At 41.3% G+C, this 18,706-nt stretch overlaps 1 protein-coding gene across 3 annotated transcripts; it reads left to right on the forward strand.

Moving 5' to 3' along the window:
* Positions 1–4,626: 4,626 nt before the first annotated feature.
* On the forward strand, positions 4,627–17,322 carry cln3 (CLN3 lysosomal/endosomal transmembrane protein, battenin). Of its 3 annotated transcripts, none has more exons than XM_067230574.1 (15): positions 4,627–4,931; positions 5,100–5,136; positions 5,475–5,571; positions 5,693–5,776; positions 6,324–6,403; positions 6,904–6,989; positions 10,486–10,558; positions 10,943–11,086; positions 11,229–11,383; positions 11,573–11,625; positions 13,682–13,750; positions 14,104–14,159; positions 14,314–14,407; positions 14,554–14,694; positions 16,464–17,322. In XM_067230574.1, the coding sequence occupies exons 1-15, from the start codon at positions 4,862–4,864 to the stop codon at positions 16,581–16,583; spliced, it is 1,359 nt and encodes a 452-aa protein (XP_067086675.1). In that variant the 5' UTR covers positions 4,627–4,861; the 3' UTR covers positions 16,584–17,322. The 3 variants fall into 3 exon arrangements, with proteins under 3 accessions (XP_067086675.1, XP_067086682.1, XP_067086690.1); XM_067230581.1 differs by having other exon boundaries at positions 16,467–17,322; XM_067230589.1 differs by lacking the exon at positions 5,100–5,136.
* The last annotated feature ends 1,384 nt before the right edge of the window (positions 17,323–18,706 follow it).

Raw genomic sequence — 18,706 nt, forward strand, 5'->3', positions numbered from 1 at the left:
CTCGTTGTCCTTGTCCAAGGGGAGGTTAGAGTCCTCTCCAGGGGTTAGAGTCCCTAAATTCGTTGTCTTGTCCAAGGGGAGGTTAGAGTCCTCTCCAGGGGTTAGAGTCCCTAAATTCGTTGTCCTTGTCCAAGGGGAGGTTAGAGTCCTCTCCAGGGGTTAGAGTCCCTAAATTCGTTGTCTTGTCCAAGGGGAGGTTAGAGTCCTCTCCAGGGGTTAGAGTCCCTAAACTCGTTGTCCTTGTCCAAGGGGAGGTTAGAGTCCTCTCCAGGGGTTAGAGTCCCTAAACTCGTTGTCCTTGTCCAAGGGGAGGTTAGAGTCCTCTCCAGGGGTTAGAGTCCCTAAATTCGTTGTCTTGTCCAAGGGGAGGTTAGAGTCCTCTCCAGGGGTTAGAGTCCCTAAATTCGTTGTCTTGTCCAAGGGGAGGTTAGAGTCCTCTCCAGGGGTTAGAGTCCCTAAATTCGTTGTCTTGTCCAAGGGGAGGTTAGAGTCCTCTCCAGGGGTTAGAGTCCCTAAACTCGTTGTCTTGTCCAAGGGGAGGTTAGAGTCCTCTCCAGGGGTTAGAGTCCCTAAACTCGTTGTCTTGTCCAAGGGGAGGTTAGAGTCCTCTCCAGGGGTTAGAGTCCCTAAATTCGTTGTCTTTGTCCAGAGGGAGGTTAGAGTCCTCTCCAAGGGTTAGAATCTCTGAATACTGTCTATTTGTGTGGAGTCAGATTGAGTGTAATAAAAATAGAGAGGAGTGTGGTGTGTCTTTTTTTTGTCCTCTCCGGTACAAGAGGGTTACAGAATTGAATTGATGTGAAAAAGTAATATTTGTGTGGAGTCGGGTTGAGTTGAACGGTATTTTAAACAGATCTGTCGTTCTTTAAAAAAAAAAAAAAAAAAAAAAAAGATCCACTAGGTGTCCTCCAAGGACCATAATTGCCTTCAGTGCAAAATCTAACAAGTTGTCAAATTGTGAGATCACTCACTTTTATCAATCTCGTGCTTTTTTTCTTTGACCAAGAAGTTACAGAAATCCAGAGGAGAGTTGGAGAAAGGTGGGGGCTAAAAGAGCCCTGTCACTTTAGATCTTACAAAGGTGATCCCAGAGGGTATGGTTCTGCATAATTATGTGAGTATTAATGCTGATAGATGTGTTCGTTTAGATGAATCCCAAGTTTGGTGGTTAACAAATGCGTGATCAACATTTGTTATAATTCCTAGCCAAACAGGGAGGTTTTTTGAAGCCTTTCCGACCAGAACTTGGATTTATAGGCGGAAAATCTGTGATGTGTGATGGTATTCAGTAAAAATGCAGAAATTGAACCCCTGGTTTATAAATTGGTCCTAATACAATTGGAAGAGTTATACTAGAGCAAACCAGCTGTGTTGGTCAAAGAATGGTTTGAGGAAATGTATGTGAAAAATTATGAGGAAGCAATTGGAAAGGTATATGGATAACATTTTAAGTCAAAATAGTAAAATCTAGGGTTTTTAAGAGTTTTGATAAAGGTATTAGATATAATTTGGTTAAAAATGAGAAAGAGAAAATAACTAAATGTACTTTTATTTGGAGTTTAATTGTAATTTGGTTTTAAGTTTTATTTGAGAGTTTTATCGGAGCCTGGCATACTGTTTGGGATAAACAGTTAGGCTGTGATAATGTTGTATTATGAAGAGGGTTATTATAACATTCAGTTCTGAAATAATTTGGGAAAACTCATCAAGTCTGATAAATTGTGGTTATGATGGTTTGAGCTAATTGGCTCGTTTTGAACTGCAGCAAAGCGAGTTATGAAGTTCTACCTATCTGACCTTTATAGAAAATATAGTTGGGAAAAATGTTTGGTTAATAGCTACATTAAGAACATGATTTGGTTTATATTTCATTTAAGAAGCATACGGATTCTGGTTTGGCATAATGAAAATTGCTTTGATCATATCTTTGATAAAAAGAGCTGTGATTTGGTAAAACAGAGAATCTAAAACAATATTGGTCTTAAACTTAGCTGTTTTAAAAGACAGAAAAGGTTTTTTGGAGTGAAAGAAATTAGACTAACAGTTGATTTTCTAAAGAAGGGAACAAAGAAACAGATTGTCATTTCTAGGCATGACTAATAGGAGTTGACTATCAAATGATGATGTATGGTCTTATTAGATGCTGTTACATGTGTTTGCTCAACAATAAGAAAACTGAAGGGTCAATACTGCCTGGTAATTATAGATACAGTATGTTTACTATGTGAATTGAAGTCTTTCCCAGTCCTATACCAGATGCATAACACCATTTGAATTGATTTATTGGAGATCATATGTAATACCGCAACTTAAACCTTTCACATAGCATGATGAAGAGGCGAATCAAATGGTTAACCAATTTTATAAAAAATGCTAACTAGAAAAGAGATGTCTTCTGCTAAATTCTGTTCCAGGTGAAGCAGTAAACCAAAGAGTGGAGGAGTCAAACGAGGAGATTGGGTATTGATTAAAGTTATCAATGAAAGGAGGGATCTTATGAAATCTTTAAAATATCCTGTCTAATTTCTGGTTTTTCTATTTGTTTCGAATGTAGTTTATTTTATTACAATTCTAAAAGCTTGGCTGAAGTTGTATGTATGTGGTGAAGGGGGCCTGTGAGCATGTCCAGGTCTGCCGTGGATACATGGATGTCGAATGTCCACTCTGTGGAGTGACGGTGGGTTTTCCCCTATAACATCATTAGGGTTTTCCCACTGTGTCCAGTGTGTCCTCACCACTTGGCCATAACGCTGCATAGTCTCATCATTATTGTTGATTTGTATGCCAACATTGTGTAATCAGTAATGGGATATTTTTAAATTTGTGTTTGTTGTCACACCCTAAAAGGGTGTGAAAGGAGGGATTTATTTGAACTTTAAAAATATCCACTTTAAATCCTTAAATGGGTTCTTGATTTCAATATCTGTGTTTAATCATTGGTGTTCGACTGTTCGCATCTCATTTGACTCAGTTACTGCTTGATCATGGGAGATAAGGTGATGCTGGGACTGTAACTCTTTTCTGCTTCAGTACGAGTCAGACCGGCGGGTCTGACTACCTAACCCCTGTTCTAAGGCCCCATTCCCCTGGAGACCATGTCCCCCCCTTTCTCACTGGATGATATACCCCTTCCCCTTGAAGACTAAGAGGGTTACGACTAGGCCAAGAGTGATACTGCTTGACCACACTAGAATTGTACTGGACTAAGAAGGTTTCCGCTATTTTACTTAAGAGTGTGCTATATCAATATCAACATGACTGTTGCTGTATCCCATGTATCAGGTCCCTGTGTAACAGGATCATTGTCTCGGCTGTGGAGAACCCGACGAAGGGGTTCCAAATGCCATTGCTGGGGCTGGCTGACCAGGACGAGGAGGCGGTGGTTGGTCCGGGCTATGTTGATTGATCTCTGGTGTTTTCAGAGATCAAAAGAGGGATTAAAGAATGTATAATACATTACAACACATATTCTAGAACTGTAATCATCAGCTGCATATCAGGCACGGCACTAACTATGATCCCAGTTATTAATATGTGTGGCATTTTAATCACTGAATGCATCACGGGCACTGTGCACGAGTGAATATAACAACAGGATTTATGAAGGAGGCATGTATTAAAGTTATGCATTGTGCTTATTAAAGTTATGAAACTTGAAGTGTGCTCAGGCTTAAACATTGGGTCTCACACTGGGTGTGGGAAGCAGGCTGTTCTTTGTGTCTCTATCTCTTCATTTTCAGAAACAACCTTGAAACCGGGTGGAGACGGCACCCGAGCAGGTGGGACGCGCATAGGCAAGAACAACTCCCTGACGCACGAGAGAACAAGCTGAACCCTTTTTTTGATACTTGTGTTTCAATTGCACTGTATAAATATATGCTGGGGAGGGACAGATAGCCAGTTGGACTTCGTGAACCAACCCAAACTCTGTTGCGGGTAGGGAAACGTAGACAACTCCAGAGCTCTGTACTTGTTGATTTCCAACTGCTGCATTAAAGCTGATATTATCGGACCTCTGCGACTCCAGACCACTCTTTCTAGAACACAGATTTGTGTCATTGAATACTATCATTACATATTGGAATAGACACATAGATAAATGAATCCTTCAGTGTTCGATTTACTTAAGTGACAAAACAATATTACGGCCCTATTTTGCGTTTGTCAACACGGGTTGCAAATTAGAAAAACCAATGGCCACAAGGTACACGGACCCACAAGGTACACGGACCACGAGGGAACCTAGGCTTGTAAAAATCGCCAACCTAGGCTTGTAAAAATCGCCTCGGTTCGTCAAACTGCAACTAGCAATACGCTAGGAAGGCAGTGCACGTTCACGCGTAGGGGAGTGGGATTCTGCTGGGGAGTGAGAATTCGGTCCAACACCGGCCCTGCTTGGCACCCAATAAGAAAAGGTAGCAACACAATGGGTGGCTTGGCAGCTTCGCTGCTTGGCCTTCAAAAACATTGATGCGGGATGGTTGATGCAAAATATGTCAAATAGGTAAAGAAAAATACACAAAATATATAACGGGTTGCGTAGGACCAAACGGATGCGGAACCTCTCTTGTAGGCCTACTACATTGGGGGATATTTTTCTGCAACACTCATAATGTTTACCAGGAAGGCTGGTAACTTGTAAAACATTTTACAGAAACAAGACACCGCTTTGCAAATAACTAGGCGGCCAATAATCACTGCCTGACGTTTTTGTTTTACTTATATGAAGTGTAGCTTGTAATTTAGATGTTCGCTAACTATGTGATTTTATGCTGCGTTGCCTTCATGCAAAGCACGCTGATTTGAACGGATACAGCCAGTTTCCCTTCCTTTTTTTCGACTTGATAACTTGACTTGATAGATGAATTTGACTATCATGGACCAAACTGATAGTGTGAATGCAGACCCAGTTCTTACTGTTAACAGGCAGGGTAAGTTTTGTCATAAATGATCACAGCATTTCTAGATGGACTACATTAAAAGTATAACAATTTAGTTCCTGACTCCTGGGCATTGGCATTCCAGCTAGCTAGGTAACTGCAAATTTTACAACAGTTCAGTTAGGTATCTAGCTAACCATATGCTGATCCCCAACCCAGGCCGATGCAAGAACTGGCGTAATTGGGTGGGATTTTGGTGAGTAGCAAACTTCATGTCTAATCCAACCTGTTTTAATATATTGATAAAATGAGCAATGGGGTTGACGAAGCAGGATAAAAGGATACTGCTACAATGAACCAAAATATTAGATCAATGCTGAGTGCAGTGAAGCTGAGTGCAGTGAAACTAAGCATGTAGCTATCAATTATCAGTGTAAATTATTTGTTCATCAGAATGTATTATACATCAACTTGTAGGAAACTGAAGCAAGGTTGTCCTATATTAAGCTTGGCCTCCCTGCTATAGCTACATGGTGCATAATAGCTCCCAGGATTTTAATCATCCAACCTCAACACTTCCTTATCTCTCTCCAGGTTACTGGGATTGTGCAACAACTTTGCCTATGTGGTGATGCTGAGTGCGGCCCATGACATTCTAAAACAACAAGGGTCTGACAACTCCACAGTGCTGGTAATCATTTAAAAATACATATATATTAACAATAATAAAATCATTTTGTTTAATTTCACAACATTTTGTTTTGTTGAATGTACTGCAATTTCGACTTTATTTCAGCATACTTCCCTTCCAGATCCCAGCCTCATCTCACTGGCACGTTGAAGGAGGGAATGCCAGCAACAGCAGTCGATATGACTGCAACCCTGTTTCTACTGCGGTTACTATATTTACGTTTACATTTATTCATTTAGCAGACGCTTTTATCCAAAGCGACTTCTAAGAGAGAGCTTTACAAAAGTGCATAGGTCACTGATCATAACAACAAGATAGCCTCAAAACATTGCAAGTAGCCAAACATGAAGCATACATTGTGAAAAGCAAATAAGTGCCAATGGGAAGAACCATAAGAGCATGTAGTTAAACAAGTTACAAATTAAACAACATGAACCTCAAAAGTGCAAGAGTGTACCTGTAGAAAAAGCAAGCAACAATAATATAATTCACAGCGAGTACAAAAAGTTAAATCAGTTACAACTAACCAACAATAGCAACAAGTCTCTCAATAAGTCATTGTGATCCTGGAGGAAACTAACATCAGGTCCAGCAAATCGTTCCTAGGTACCGTTGTACTCCTCATGTTGTACTCATATTGAACTCGTATATATCTTCTTGGTTTTTATGAGTAACCGTTTCCAACATCAAGCATTCTTACACAGTTGTGTGTGTATATTGGTGCATAACTATGTGATCTGTCTCCTTTCCAGGCTGTACTGTTGGCTGATATTCTCCCTACTCTTATCATCAAATTATTTGCTCCATTCCTTATCCACAAATTCCCTTATGGGTGAGGGCTGATCCAACTGTACATCACTTAGTGTTTGCTTACTTTGCTTATTCACAATTCAAGGGTGTGTTCAAAACAGCCATGGTACAGATGTTGTGGAAGGGCCATTAAACCGCAACACTTGCAAAAATACTGTACTCTGTTACAATGTACTCATTTAGAATATACATTTGTATTCAAATCAACCTACAATCAGGGATTTCACCTTTTGTTCTGCAGTCAGATGTTCCACCAGTCAACACTCATCTTATGTTCTTTGGAAGGCAGAAAGTTTACACTTAAATACATGCAGCAGTTGTTTGGGTCCGTTCTTTACACACTTGCTGAGAGCAAGTCGCAAGTATGGAAGGACTTGCACAAATTTCTCACACACTCAGTGAACAATGCAGTTTGTGTTTGCAAGGAACCTTTCTTTGGTGGAAAAAAATTTAACATTTGAATTTGCAATAGTTTAAGAACTTTATGGAGCCTCTGGCATTTTTCTATGCTTTTGTCCACAGTTTTCGAGTGTTGGTGTGTGTTGCCACAGCAATTGTGAGCTTCCTTCTGGTGTCCTTCTCTTCAACAGTGTGGATGAGCATTCTGGGTAAGGAATACATACTTAGCATCTAATAAGTATTCAGTTAAATTGCAATACTGTGCATGCCTCCATCACATGATCTGTTATCAAATTATAAATTATTATGGCCTATAAATTTAGTTTATAACTTAACGTCTAGCTAATGTCTTCTTAAACAATGTTTTTTGCTGTCATACAAGAATTTAGGTTTTATCTTGATATATGCTGTTTATGGAGATTTCATTAAGTACTCCACTGGAACAGATGCTATCTCTGCTGTGGTTACATTTACATTGTCATTTAGCAGACGCTCTTATCCAGAGCGACTTACAGTAAATACAGGGACATTCCCCCCGAGGCAAGTAAGGTGAAGTGCCTTGCCCAAGGACACAACGTCATTTGACACGGCCGGGAATAGAACCAGCGACCTTCTGATTACTAGCCCGATTCTCTAACCGCTCAGCAACCTGACTCCCTCCCTAGTTACAAGGCTTGCTAATCTTTCTAGTCACAGTGTTTTGATAAAATAGTATGAAAGTTTTGAATCTATTTGTGTATGTTGTGACCACACATGATAATGTAAAACCAAATAATCTAGGCTTGCAAACATTTTTAGCCACAGTGTTTTGATAAAAGGGGATGTAGATATTTTATTTATTTATGAATGTTTCCACAAAACATGATCAAATAAACCAGGTCAGCTGGGAAAAAAAATTATACTGGGTTTTGTATGTTGAGCATAGAATCAGAATCAGAATGGGATTTATTCGCCATGAAAGTTTGCACAGACAAGGAATTTGCTTTGGCAGGAAGGTGCATACAATAAACATATACCTAAAATTTTAATATGTGGACTATCTATACTAAGGGTACATAAACTAGCAGTACTAAGTGGGATTAGAATAGAATTAAATATACAATAAAATAAAATATAAGTTGCCGTAAATTACAATATAAAAATACAAATATTACAAAAAATACAAATGTACAAGATACCATTATTGTAATGCAGTGCAAAAAGCAGTGTGTTTTAAGCAAGAAGTCATTAGAGTCAGTGTGGTCCCTTGGCCTTGTTGAAGAGGCCAACAGCGGAAGGGAAGAAACTGTTTTTGTAGCGTGAGGTATTGGTCCTGATGGACCGCAGCCTTCTGCCGGAGGGGAGTGACTGAAACAGGGAGTGTCCAGGGTGGGAGGAGTCGGCCACAATCTTCCTCGCTCGCCTCAGGGTCCTTGAGGTGTGCAGGTCCTCGAGGGTAGGCAGATTGCAGCCAATCACCTTCTCAGCAGTGCGGATGATACGCTGCAGTCTGCTCTTTTCCTTGGCAGTGACAGCAGCGTACCAGACGGTGATGGAGGAGGTGAGGATGGACTCAATGATGGCTGAGTAGAAGTGCACCATCATTGTCTTTGGCAGGTTGAACTTCTTCAGCTGCCGAAGGAAGTACATCCTCTGTTGTGCTTTCTTGATGAGGGAGCTGATGTTCATTTCCCACTTGAGGTCCTGGGAGAGGATAGTGCCCAGGAAGCGGAAGGACTCCACAGTGTTGACTGGGGAGTCACACAGGGTGATGGGGTGAGTGGGGCTGTGTTCCTCCTGAAGTCCACAACCATCTCCACTGTCTTAAGAGCATTGAGCTCTAAGTTGTTCTGGCTGCACCAGGTCACCAGGTTGGCCGCTTCCCACCTATAATCAGACTCGTCTCCACCAGAGATGAGCCCAATAAGGGTGGTGTCGTCCGCAAACTTCAGGAGTTTGACGGACGGATGACTGGAGGTGCAACTGTTGGTGTACAGGGAGAAGAGCAGAGGAGAAAGGACGCAGCCCTGAGGTGATCCGGTGCTGATGGACCGGGAGTCAGAGACTTGTGTTCCCAGCTTAACGCACTTCTTCCTGTCAGACAGGAAGTCTGTGATCCACCTGCAGGTGGAATCAGGCACGTTCAGCTGGGAGAGCTTGTCCTGAAGCAGGGCGGGGATGATGGTATTGAAGGCAGAGCTGAAGTCCACAAACAGGATCCTGGCATAGGATGCTGGGGAGTCCAGGTGCTGTAGGGTGAAGTGGAGGGCCATGTTAACTGCGTCGTCCACAGACCTGTTGGCTCTGTAGGCAAACTGCAGGGGGTCCAGTAGAGGGTCAGTGATGGATTTAAGGTGTGCCAGCACCAGGCGCTCAAAATACTTCATTACCACAGAGGTCAGGGCGACGGGTCTGTAGTCATTATGTCCTGTTGGCCTTGGCTTTTTGGGCACAGGGATGATGGTGGAGGACTTGAGACAGGCTGGCACATGGCATGTCTCAAGGGAGGTGTTAAAGATGTAGGTAAACACCGGAGACAGCTGGTCAGCGCAGTGCTTGAGGGTGGCTAGAGAGACAGAGTCCGGCCCAGCTGCTTTGCGGGGATTCTGCCTCTTGAAAAGTCTGTTAACTTCACCCTCCTGAATGGAGAGAGTTGTCACTGTAGAGGGGGGGAGGTGGGAGGCCTCCTGGGTGGGAAGGGGTAGTTCAGGACTGTCCAATTGTCTTTCAAATCTGCAGTAGAACTCATTCAGGTCGTTGGCCTGGCGGGAGTCGTTAGTGGAGTGGGGGGCTCTGGGCTTGTAGTTGGTAATCTGCCTGAGCCCTCTCCAGACAGAAGCAGAGTCGTCTGCAGAGAATTGGTGTTTTAGTCTCTCTGAGTACAGTCGTTTAGCCTCCCTCACCGCCTTGCTAAACCTGTTCTTCGACTCCTTGAAACTGTCTTTGTCCCCACTCCTAAACGCGGCCTCTTTCTCTGACCTCAACCTTCTGAGTTTAGCTGTAAACCAGGGTTTGTCGTTGTTGTAGCTTACCCTGGTGCGTGTTGGTATACAGCAGTCCTCACAGAAGCTGATGTATGATGTCACAGCCTCTGTGAGCTCATCCAGACTATTGGAAGCAGTCGTGAACATATCCCAGTCAGTGCAGTCCAAGCACGCCCGCAGATCCTCCATAGCTTCACTGGTCCACTGTTTTGATGTCCTCACAGCAGGCTTACAGCGCTTTAGCTTCTGCCTGTATGCAGGAATCAGGTGGACCATGGCGTGGTCAGAGTGACCCAGTGCTGCTCGGGGGACCGCATGGTATGCTTTGCTGATTGTAGAGTAGCAGTGATCCAAGGTGTTTCCTTCTCTGGTAGGGCATTTGATGAACTAGCAGGTTTTCATTCCAACCCATACATCTCATCTGCTAATAATAATTAGTGAAAACAGTGTACCAGCCATGCAGTAACGTATAAATGCATACGTTGTCTTTATGCCATTCAAAAATAGATATACATTTTTAGAGTGTACGATTAAACTGAATAAACAAATGTAATTAGACAATGCACTATCAATTTAAACAAAATTACTTTTATCCAGATTGCACATTCAACAAACCTGTGTTATAGGTTATTCTCTAATGAACCTCTATATTATAACCTCTTCTTATCCTGCTATTGGGAATTTGAATAGCCTAATTTAACCTGTTTAATGCAAACGTATATTTTTCTCTGTTGCTCTTTAGGTGTTGTCTTTGCCAGTGTGAGCTCTGGACTAGGAGAACTCTCTTTTCTGTCTTTAACTGTGTTCTTTAGCAGGTAATCCATCTCTCTGATCCTTTCTCTCTGCACTAGGATCCACATATGCTCACGTATACTTTGAGATATTCTTGGATTCTGTGAATTGTTTCTACTTACTCATATTTGTAGGATACATGCATTGTATATACTCTAAATATTAAGTCTAATGTCTTTGCATGTGACTCCTGCACCTAAAGGTATCTGGAAGAGTTGTGCACTATAGACAATTACCTACAAACATGTTGAAGAAGTAATTATTGATTATCATGTGCTAAACTTCTACAGACTAAATTGAGCATATCTCCCTTGCTCATCTATAGTATGTTGGCTCTATTATGGGAGATCTGATGACTGTCTGATCTCTGAGATCTGATTGAGTTCTGATCTCTGTCCTTTTCATAGAGATGTTTTAGGGGGCTGGGGTTCAGGGACTGGAGGGGCAGGTGTGGCTGGAGCTCTGCTGTACTCGGCTCTCACACAGGTTGGCTTGTCACCCAGGGTTACACTGCAGGTAATGCTGGTGGTCCCCGTTGCCATGGTGGTCAGGTGAGAGCTACTTTGATGTTGGTTGACGTGACGCTCTTGCCCCCAAAAATATTTTTCCTGTGCCTTGGGGTTGTCAGGTCTCTCACCCGCTGCGCCTGCTCTCCTACCCCTTCTCCATCCCCTTCTCTGGTCTCTATTTCAGTTACTTCTTCCTGTTGGTATTTCCCCCATCCTTCCCACAGTGGCAGTGCAGAGAGGCGGGGCCTGCTCTGTCAGTCAGGGGAAGATGTTCACAGGAGAGACAGCCTCTGATGGAGGACTCCGCTGAGGAAGAGCAACCCCAGAGTGCTCCTGAAGGTGTGTTTGTGTGTATTTTGGATCGTGTTTTTGACAGTTTACTTTATAGTTATAAAGTGTATTGAAAAGAACAGACTCACATGAATTACCAGTATTTGAAAGAAAAAGATGGATCCAATACAATTCCAATCAGATAACTTCTAAACAAATAATACTATTGTTTTGTTTTCTCCTCCCTCAATGTTATAGAATACATGCCCACTGGACCACTGACCTTTACAGAGAAATGTCAATGTATCAAAGTAAGTGTGTAAGGCATAGATTAGTAAACCCGAAGAGAATACATATATTTGTTAAATCGACCTATTACAGGGTATCTGGGGGGTCTTAAAAAGTATTAAAAGTTGATAAATCCATTTTGGGAAAATTAAGGCCCTTAAAAGGTAGTAAGTCTTAATCCAGATTTTATGAGGTATAAAATTTTGTTCAAGCTTTGTCCAAAGAGTTTGACTCCAAAAAGTGCCTGAATATATGTATTTTCCTCCCGATATTATAAACAACGACATGCTCGGTCAGCGAGTCACATATTTTGCGAAATGCACGGTTAGGTGATGTGTCGCCCTCTACATGTCGCGGCGAAACATACTCCGAAATGGGGAAATGTAAATTTGCGGACTCCTGGTTGTAGGCCGCAAGGTGAACCACGAAAGGTCTTTTAGAAAATTATTCCAGCTCCACAGTCTGGCATCTACACAATCTTTAGCTCATAAAAAAGAACGAGTCGTGCTAAGCTACCAAAAAAAAGTTTGTCGCTGAAATTCCAGTCGATTATCGTTGCGTCTATGTTTTATGCAGAACTAGTTTCTTCAGAGCGTAATAGGATTTTGGTGGCACGGTTCGACACGTGATCGTTCTACACCAATAAGATAGCTGCTTTTTGTCAACATGGATGGATATGTTTGGCAAATAGAGGATGGGACCTTGCACGTAACAGAAATTCGGCCCCTGACAGTGTTTTGCATTTGATACACTGTGGCTGCAAAAGTGCGTGTGAGACAGGCAGATGTTCATGTTTTTCTGCAGGACTGTGTTGCACAGACTTATGTCGTTGTTGTAATTGTGCCAACACAAAAGAAACTGAGGAACTGGAAGATAACTGTCCTGACACTGACAGTGAGGACTGAATGTCCTTAATCTGTTATTCCTTATTCTGTTTTGTACAGTTTTATATATCATATTTCATATTTTTCATTACGATTGGTTTTATGGTTGATCAGTGTTTTCATTTGTGGAAGAATGAATGAATGAATCTTACAACAACGACCTAAGTCTGTCTGTCCCCCCCCAGGTTAATGTAATAGCCTAGTTTAATAACTAATGTAATATTGTTATTACATTAGTTCTCTTCTAATTAACCTCTTTTAACCTCAAACATGATATGCTCTCTTCTCTGCTGACAGCCATCTCTGCACAACTGTCTGTCTGAAACTGAAACCTCTGGTCCCTCAATGCTAATATATAAAAGCTTCCATAGCATTTCATCAGTATGATAGTAAGTAACCAAGTCGACACCATTCTTCTTCTGCAGTTCAATAGCCCGGGGGAACGAGGCGAACGGCTGGCCCGTTTTAATTACGTGATATGCCGTTGTTATAAGTCGTACAATAACACGATGGGCATCTGCATTTAAATTCCTGACCAGCATGGTCAACGGCCTGGAAGATGGATTGTCAACCATTCGCTTACCTGTCATGCAAACCAGGTGCTGTCTGCTAGCATGGCTGGTCAGGGATTGTTTTCTAAAATTGTCGGTGCCTGTGTAAAAAGATCCACTTTTGTCTACTTTAGACGGGAACATACGACAGACGACACAGTGCATCTTCGTTCCATAAAAAAATGTGCTTCCGTTTGAGCTCGTAGCTCTACTTTGCTGCCATCTTCACTTTATTGTCTCGCGCCAGTTGTTAAAAAATGTATCGAGATTAGAGAATTACAATTTGACAACCACTCGTCACTCACTACTCAACTCTTGATTTGCCAACTGTGCGCACCACAAACTGCAAAGTTATTTATGCATTTAGCAGATAGCAAAACATATGAAGGATGTTAACTTTTACAATGAGAATTTTTTTTTCAATCAATAATTTGCAGTGGCCTGATCGGGCCAGTGAGTTGCTAGTTTAACTGTCCCGACGTTACTTTTTACTGGCCCCGGGCCATCGTTATTGTCGAGCCCTGAAATGATATTTGGATATATTTTATATAGATAACTGTCAATACACTTTCAACTGTAGCCAAGCAATAGCAGACACTTCTTTGTCATGGTGAGTATCCCATTATGCTTGCTGTTTTTCTCAGGGTCTCCTGGGGTTTGTTCTCCCTCTGGGCCTGGTTTACTTTGCTGAGTATTTCATCAACCAAGGCTTGGTGAGTGGCCCTCTGGCTCCCCCTGGCAGCCTCAGAACTTTCACCCGGTTATCATATTCATACTACCATCTGTACTATAATGCATGGAATCTATGTCGCTGGGTGTGGATGAAGGGCACAATTTGGTTTGAATTTATATCACATCATCATCTTTTAGCAACCTTTCAGAGAGGTATGTGAGGTGCCGGAATGTGCTCTATCTATAATTTGTGTGTGTGTGTGGGTGTCATAGACATCGTCTCACGGGCACTTTACACTAGTCTATATAATTATATATCAATACAGTTGGTTATGACATTGCAATTGGTATGTCGTATTCAGTATGGTCTGAAATATGTTTTATTTTGCTTCAGATGGAGCTCCTGTATTTTCCTAATTTTGTGTTTTCACATGCAGAGCAATACCGATGGTCAGTAAAATGATTTTGTCCATGTCTTGCTTCTCTGAAATAACTTTTTTTAAGTCTGTGTTTGTACATCTGTCTCAAAATCTATTTAAAATCTACAGTGTATTTCATTCCCATTATATGTGGATTTAAAAAAGAAATGTTGGTGTGTGTTCAGGTACCAGACCCTTTACCAGGTGGGGGTGCTAATCTCACGTTCCTCTCTCTGCTGTTTGAAGATCAGGACAATTGGGGCCTTATCTCTGCTGCAGGTGAGAAAGGGGATATGGACAATGATGCAAAATGTTTACAAAACAAACAATGTTAACTCTATTGCATCCCTATTTTTCCCCTTTTTCTCCAATTCTGCCGATGTCCTCTTCGGCATTCCATGTTGCCCTCTCTGTCTCTCTCTCAGTGTGTGAATGCTGTGCTGCTGGGCCTGGCGGTATACTACGAGTTCCTGCCCAGCGGTTGGTTGGTATTTGGGATTGTCCTTTATGAGGGGCTGCTGGGAGGAGCGGCGTATGTCAATACCTTCTACTTCATCAGCAAGGAGGTCCGTCCGGTGTCCTGTTTGTTAGACTGTTGTGGGTCTTACGCCATGGCTACACCAAGCGTGGAAATTATGCCTTGCCGACGCGGTGTGGACTCAGCAGAGTTCTAATCCGTTGTAAGCGATGAGAGTGGCTACACCAGAAAGTACGCTCCGACAATTTCCGCGCTGAAAATTGAGAAAGACTGGTTTGTATTTTTATTATTTTCCGCGAGGTTTGCGTGGCCCTTTTTACATAGTCTCGTAATAAATCTATAAAATGTAATGAAAATTATTATATATTTTGCTGTATATAAGGAAGCAATAAATCCGACTATTTCCCAAACCTTTGAGAGCTGTTTCCATGGAGATTTAACAATTTTAACGTTGCTTTTCTATTTGAAGATACGACAGTGAAGGTAAGTAGATAGATTCAAGTGTTAAATAGTGAGTAAGATAGTTGACACGGTTTCTAAAATAAATAAACAAAGACGGCAAAACGGATTCATCTTCAACGCGTCCAGTGGTCCCTTGGTGTAGCCGTAGCGTTACAGTGCGTTTACACTGCAGCGACGCAATGCGAGCGACAACATGTTTTCCATTCATTTTCAATGGAGCCAGGCGAATCGCTTGCGTGGTGCATTGTGGGTAGCGACGCGATCGAGTTGAGATTTTCTAAACTTTATGCAAATGAGGAGCGATTTTAGCTAGCGATGGCCAATCGCAGTGTTTTCTTGTTTCTCGTACCGTAGCAACCATGGTAAACATTTCCAGCTTTCAGTTTTTAAGATGGAGGAGAAACTAATCGCCTGTGTGGCTGCATATCCAGTCCTGTACGATACGTCTCTGTATTTGTACAAAGACATTTATAAAAAGAAGGCCAGGTTTGCCGATGTTGTTGGTGCTCCTGGTGGGTTTTTTGTACTTTCAAATTCAGTCTCTAGTCACATTAGTTATGTAACTTTGTTCTGGTAACTAGCTAGTTTCAGTAGTAGCCCGGCTGGAACTCCCTGGTCGTATTGACAGATTAGCAAAGACTTTGAGTAATATAATAAAACGTTTTTACACATGTCAACGTGTATGTCTATTAAACAGTTTTGTATTTTGTATACAAGTTGTATTTTGATCGATGTCGCGAGTACGTAAACCCAAGTCTGCACACTTGGCCATGACAACTACAACAGTGACTTTAGAGAACTACAATTCTACATTAATCTGTTTGATACGTGCCCGCACGTGGTGAACTGTGGGAAGGCGAGCGATGGCAAGCGATTCGCGTCGCTGCAGTGTAAACACACTGTTAGACTTTGCTAGAATTCCATGTCAATGTGTAATATGTGTAGTGTCATTTTTTATCCCAATGTAATTTACTAATAAAACTAACCCTAAACATGACAAAACATTAGGATATTTAGATGTATACAGTGCTGTGCAAAAGTCATACGCACATTACAAAATGTAAGAAAGTGAAGAAAAAATGCTTTAAGAAAATGAAATTGAAAGACTAAACTGCAAAATTGCACTTATGTTGCACAAATACAGAAGACAAAATGTTTTATATATGACAATATTCCTGTAAGAAATCCTGGGTGCCTAAGACTTATGCACAGTACTGTATATGAAATGGTAATTGGTTATTCAACCATCCCAAATTATTCAATTATTCTACTTCCTGGTAAATTGTTCCAGCAAAAGAATGTTGTTCTGTGAGAACTGTGGTAACATTATTAAGATAGAGCTGTGGATGTGTGCAACTTGAAATTCTCTTTAACTCTTGCCCCCTTCTCTCCCAGCAGACTGGAGACAGACAGAGGGAATTTGCAATGGCAGCTGCTAGCGTTGGGGACAGTATGGGCATCGCCTTGTCAGCCGTGACAGCATTTCCAGTTCACAGATACTTCTGTTCATTATGAGGGAGATGTGGACTGAATTGTCTTTCATACAGTAATGTAAAGTGAAGCATGACATCTTTGACTACTACGTAGGCCTTCACCAGTGCCTGACTGTCTTATCACCCCACACTGAATTTGACCGGTAATTGTAACTGACATTCTACTGATTTCTGATTGATTCACACTGAAGAATGATAATCAATTAACGATAATCAAATTGTGTTATTTAACCATGGCCAAAGTTAAATTAGCTGCAGAGAAATGGAAAATGTTATTTTTCTTAGATTGTACACAAACCAATTTTGCACACCCTTCTCAGTGTGAGACAAAACTTTGTTGGTATTGTTCAAAATGTTTTGCCTTATTTGTTGTTGTTGTCTTGGGACCAATTCAAAAATGTATGTAGTTTGTGAAATGGGAGTGTTTTTTGTTTCTTCAAACCTGGAACGTTTTTAAGAAAATTAGTCATACTTTAATCCAGAGTAAAAAAAAAAATTCAAGTTGTAGTTGCAAAATGCTGATTTTGCAATACTTCAAATTGGATTCTAAAAGGCCAAAAAACGGCGGAAGAACTAATAAGTTGACATAATAAAGAGAAATGCTGAAGCAGCATTCCAACAATAAAGATTCAAAGAACAATAGTGTTTTTGCTTGCAGCAAACACACTAAATATATATGTGAGAGAACAAAGGTTGTGCCCTTGCCGAAGGCAAAGCACATGACCTTGAAATAACTATCAATAAAAAATTATAATACTCAACATGGAATGTCTAGCTGTTTTAATTGGTTGAATATAATCTTATAAAGTCTTCTACTATGGTTCATAGGAATTGTATGTAGTATACAGTATGACTGCTCGTCTGATACCATGACAGTGACAACTTCACTGCAGTTATTACAGATATTTTCCTATCAATAGACATATTAACCCTTGTGTTATCTTCGGGTCATTCTGACCCATCAGTCATTGTGACCCACTGTCGTATTGCGACAAATTTACCTCATACAAAAACAAAGTGAAGCATTTTCTTTGAACTGTCGGGCTGTCTCAGACCCCCCACATTGGAATGGTTAAAAGAAAATTATTTTTATTTGTTTTTGTATTGGGTAAAATTGGGTAAACACAACGATGGTTCGTTATGAACCTTTGGGTCATGTGACCCGAAGGCAGCACAAGGGTTAAAAGTTGTCATTTTTAATGCATGACTATGTTTAAATTGTGGTCTGCACCTCTCTGTCACCAACTGTCTCTGGAGTGAAAGGTGGGGGCTTGGTCATGGCTAGGGATGCGTATTGATAAGATTTTAACGATTCCGACTCCTTATCAATTCCTGCTTATCGATTCGATTCTGTTATCGATTCTCCCCTCTACAGCCAACTAGGTCTGTGCGTCCTGCACCCCTCCCCCCCCACACACACACACACTCGTTCTAAATGAATTTCTCAAACTGGCTTTGACTGGCTCTGAAATGAGCTAATACCTACCGCCTCTTCAGGCCTCCGTTTTCAAAACAAAATCTAGTCGGGGATAGAAACTTTCAGTTTCCTTGTGTTCAAGCTTCTATTACTCAACACCAGTAGGACTTACAGGGGTCCTAACAACAGGGGAAATAACTTCAGTGTCACCTTTCAAAAGAGACCATTTACATGCATGTACTCCAAATGGTTCAACAACAGCTTTCAATGTACTTTGGGTATGTTGTTTAGGCGTTTGCAGGCACATTTAACAGGACTATTAAAAGGTTAAACAATTAAAATGCTAAGTTTAATAATGGATAAAAAATCGATATGCTCAGTTTAATAATGGGACACGCGAACGTTTGCTGATAACACACGCCCCCCCGATAACGTGAAATGATCAATAAGATCAATACTAATGGGAGACGAATGCCGGAGCTAAAATGTATGCTTCAAACGACGGGACAGAAGAGAACTAGATCGACTACACACAATAAAGGAAAATTGCTTCACACAGTAACAAGTGGTTGTGATCACTTTTGAGCAGTTTAGCTCTACCTTAGATAGTTAGAGATGAAGCGCGAACGTTAGCTGCGCTGCTGCATGCATCGAACACATGACGTTCCAGTAACTTCATTCCATGCTGTGTGTTCAAATGCTTCTTCATATTTGTAGTATTTCCTCCC

The sequence above is a fragment of the Osmerus mordax genome, chromosome 3 (genome assembly GCF_038355195.1).
Source record: "Osmerus mordax isolate fOsmMor3 chromosome 3, fOsmMor3.pri, whole genome shotgun sequence".
NCBI lineage: Eukaryota > Metazoa > Chordata > Actinopteri > Osmeriformes > Osmeridae > Osmerus > Osmerus mordax.